Genomic DNA, 3925 nt, shown 5'->3' on the forward strand with positions numbered 1-3925 from the left:
CTTTGAGCAGGTAGGTATAGGTATAGATTAAAGTGAAAACGAAAAAGCAAACCGTTAGATATCACCGGTTTGTATTTTCATTTTTACTCTAATCTATCTATCTATCTATCTATCTATCTATCTATCTATCTATCTATCTATCTATCTATCTATCTATCTATATATATACATACGTACATAATACATACACACAGAAACAAACTCACACACACACAAACACACATATGCACGCGCATACACACACATACACACTCACATACGTTTATGTATAAGAAAAGAACTCATGGTGAAAAGAACACATGGCGTAGTTATGAGGAATCAGTTCCATGTACAAAAAATATACACACGATCTGCAAGGCAATATTAGTTTAATGGCTGAAGTAGTGACCACAACGTGGCAGATAAGTAGATTTTCGTTGATCGAGGCAGGACACCTGGCCAAATATGTAACAAACTAGAAATATTACTGGCTGCACTGCTATGGTGTAAGGGAAACCACCATGTCCTGAGGTTTAATCGTTAAGGAGCACTATTCCATGACACTTGTTAGATCTGATGACTGTGAATTTGAGCTGGTAGGCCCTTGATTTTGAAGGCGCATGGATGCCGCCCAAAAGGAATTTTCTCTGATGACGACATTTAGATAATAGTATCTGGTAAAGGGATATCGCTGGCTGTTTGCACAGCTTCGCCATTTCGATTAGGCAAAGCATGAAGTTTCGGGATACCTGTATTTTGGTGCGGCTTTTCTAGTAACGGTTCATATGATTCGAGGACATTCCTGTTCTTGGTCTCTGAATTTCCAGATACACTTTGGAAAAGATGTAGTGTTTTTCCTTATCCTTTGAACTGAATGCGTGTAGGTGCTAGTGATAACTGTGTTTGAAATGAAATTTCCAGGTCATTGCTTTTGATACTGTCCAAGGACATCATAGAAGTCTTGTTTCTTTTATACCAATCTACCAGGCTGTTAACATTCTATTTTATAGTCATCATTCATTTGTTGTTTCTTTCATACAGATCGATTACGATTACCAAGGAGATTCTCCTAAAGAAGAAGACACTTCAAGTTCACAAGAAGCTTGTCCGTCGGTACCAAAAACCTTCTCACAATCTGCCTGCCAACAGTCTCAATGCAAGACAGACCAGGACTGCAACAACAACAAGCACAAACGTTGCTGTTTTAATGGTTGCATCTACACATGTACGCAACCAATCGATGAGCCTGCTTGTGAGTGTCAAATTTTTCCACTTTTTAAGAAATAATTTTAATACACCCTTCTTCACATAAGATTGAGGAGTTCGTCTAGTTCTCCTCTTATTATGACTTTAATAACTGTTTTTTTTTAATTTAGACACGATGTCAGTAGTTTCAAGACACTTGCCCAAGGTGCCACGCAGTGGGAATGAACCTGGAACCATGTAGTTGGTAAGCAAGCTGCTTACCACACAGCCACTCCTGCGCCTATGTGTACATCTTTCTTATAACCTTCCTAAAAAAAACAGCAAACTCTGGTTGAACAGACGATTTTATAACAAAAATGTTTCAAAACGAATGTAAAAGAACGAAATGTAACATTTCTCCTTCTTTTTGAGGCTTAGAATGAAATGGGGGCAGTGGGCATGAATGATTCTTCGCAGGTCCCTTCAACACTGATAGCACTGATATGGTTGATGTTACTCTTTAACATCTGTAAATCGACATCTGCTGGATAAAGAAAATAATAAAAAAAGATAGGAAAATGAAAAAAAAAAAAAAAAGAAAGAGGCGAAAACATGGGCGGTAATAGGAAATTCTAGAGGGCATATGTTCTAAGGAGGGAGAATTAAGTATATTGATTAGTGCATGGCCCGAAAGAAGGTGGGACAGACACTGTATGGATGAAAGAAGAGACGGTTGTGCTGAGGGACCTGGTGGGCGGTTGTATGTAACATAACGGGTTCTGAAGAGCGGCGGCCATTGTTGTAGCTATAGCCACCACCACCACCGCCATCATCATCACCACTACTACCATTTTTTATAAGCACCTCTCTTCATCTCTCTCGTCAATTCTATATCTTTATTCCTCTCTATCGCTTTGATTATCCCTCTGCCTCTATCTATCTATCTATCTATCTATCTATCTATCTATCTATCTATCGGTGGAAGTGCAATGGCCCAGTGGTTAGGGCAGCGGACTCGCAGTCGTAGGATCACGGTTTCGATTCCCAGACCGGGCATTGTGAGTGTTTATTGAGCAAAAACACCTAAAGTTCCACGAGGCTCCGGCAGGGGATGGTGGCGAACCCTGCTGTACTCTTTCACCACAACTTTCTCTCACTCTTACTTCCTGTTTCTGTTGTGCCTGTAATTCAAAGGGTCGGCCTTGTCACACTGTGTCACGCTGAATATCCCCGAGAACTACGTTAAGGGTACACGTGTCTGTGGAGTGCTCTGCCACTTGCACGTTAATTTCGCGAGCAGGCTGTTCCGTTGATCGGATCAACTGGAACCCTCGACGCCGTAAGCGACGGACTGCCAACAACTATCTATCTATCTATTTCTATCTGTACATCTCTCACTATCTATTTTGTGAAGGCGCATGGCTTAGTGGTTAGGGATATTTGACTCACGATTGTAAGGTCCTGAGTTCGATTCCCGGCGGTGCGTTGTGTCCTTGACAAGACACTTTATTACACGTTGCTCAGCCAGTAAGAATGAGTAGTGCCTGCATTTCAAAGCAAGGGCCAGCCTTGTCGCATTCTGTGTCGCGCTGAATTTCCTTGAGAACTACGTTAAGGGTACGTTAAGGGTACGTTAAGGGTACGTATGTCTGAGGAGTGCTCAGTCACTTGCACGTTAATTCACGAGCCGGCTGTTCTGTTGATCGGATCAATTGGAACCCTCGTCGTCGTGACCGACGGAGTTCCAGTACTATATATTTATATCCTTATCTCTTAATCTATTTCTCTTTTTATATCTACTACAAACAACAGCAACTACTACAGTATAGTAATATTCTAACATGAGTTTTACAATATCTTTACAGTGATTGATTGGCGTGTAGCTCCGCGGAGGATTGTGAAGTCAGGTAAAACACCATTTTTCATTTTCTTGGTGGCATGGGCAACAGCATAATTGATGGAGACACAGACAGTCACACACACACACACACACACACGTTGAGAATGAGTCAAGAACATGTGAAAAGAAACAATTATGAGAATTGCATTGCGATAATTATTGCGAGGTGATAATTGATGAAAAATAGGTCGGGGGGGATTGGTTTCAAAATTTAGCACAAGGCCAGCAATTTCGGCGGAGTGGGTAAGTCGATTACATCGACCCTAGTGCTCAGCTAGCACTTATGTTATCGATGCTGAAAAGGTGAAAGTCAAAGCAGACCTCGGCGGAATTTGAACTCAGAACGTAAAGACGGACGAAATGCCGTTAAGCATTTTACCCGGCATGCTGCCGATTCTGCCAGCTCGCCGCCTTCCAGAACGATTAAATCAATTACACATGTCAAATAAACTTTATTTTCATTTACATATTTTCTAAGTTATCTCAATAACCAGCTTTAGTTATTTCAAATACACTTCTCTACAACGACCAGGTTTCATTAGGAAATTAAAATAGTTTCACACTTTCAATTTGAACCAAAATTACAGTGTTGCATTACGAGAGTGACGATGTGTGAATGATGAAAGTAATGTTTCTCTGAATTACTCACATGTGTATTATAATAAAGAAAGCTGCTTATCTGTCTACCAAATAAACTATGTTTTTGACCCAGCAGCTCTTTTTTACAACTAAAATAACCTCAGCAACTAGGCTGGGTCGCACAATTTTGACTGACATTGAACAAAAATTTATATAAGACATTCTATTGTAAAAATTGCCTGGCAATGACAGGCCATTCAGCTAGTATATACATATACATAT

The 3925-nt window shown here is 40.4% G+C and overlaps 1 protein-coding gene across 1 annotated transcript in view; it reads left to right on the forward strand.

Moving 5' to 3' along the window:
* Window positions 1-3925, forward strand: part of LOC106875220 (uncharacterized) — a 22650-nt gene that overhangs the window by 4227 nt on the left and 14498 nt on the right. The window contains exons 3-4 of the mRNA XM_052971655.1: window positions 1021-1231; window positions 3030-3071. Coding sequence (XP_052827615.1) covers window positions 1021-1231; window positions 3030-3071 — 253 coding nt within the window. The remainder of the gene's footprint in view (window positions 1-1020; window positions 1232-3029; window positions 3072-3925) is intronic.

Source organism: Octopus bimaculoides, chromosome 11 (genome assembly GCF_001194135.2).
Source record: "Octopus bimaculoides isolate UCB-OBI-ISO-001 chromosome 11, ASM119413v2, whole genome shotgun sequence".
NCBI lineage: Eukaryota > Metazoa > Mollusca > Cephalopoda > Octopoda > Octopodidae > Octopus > Octopus bimaculoides.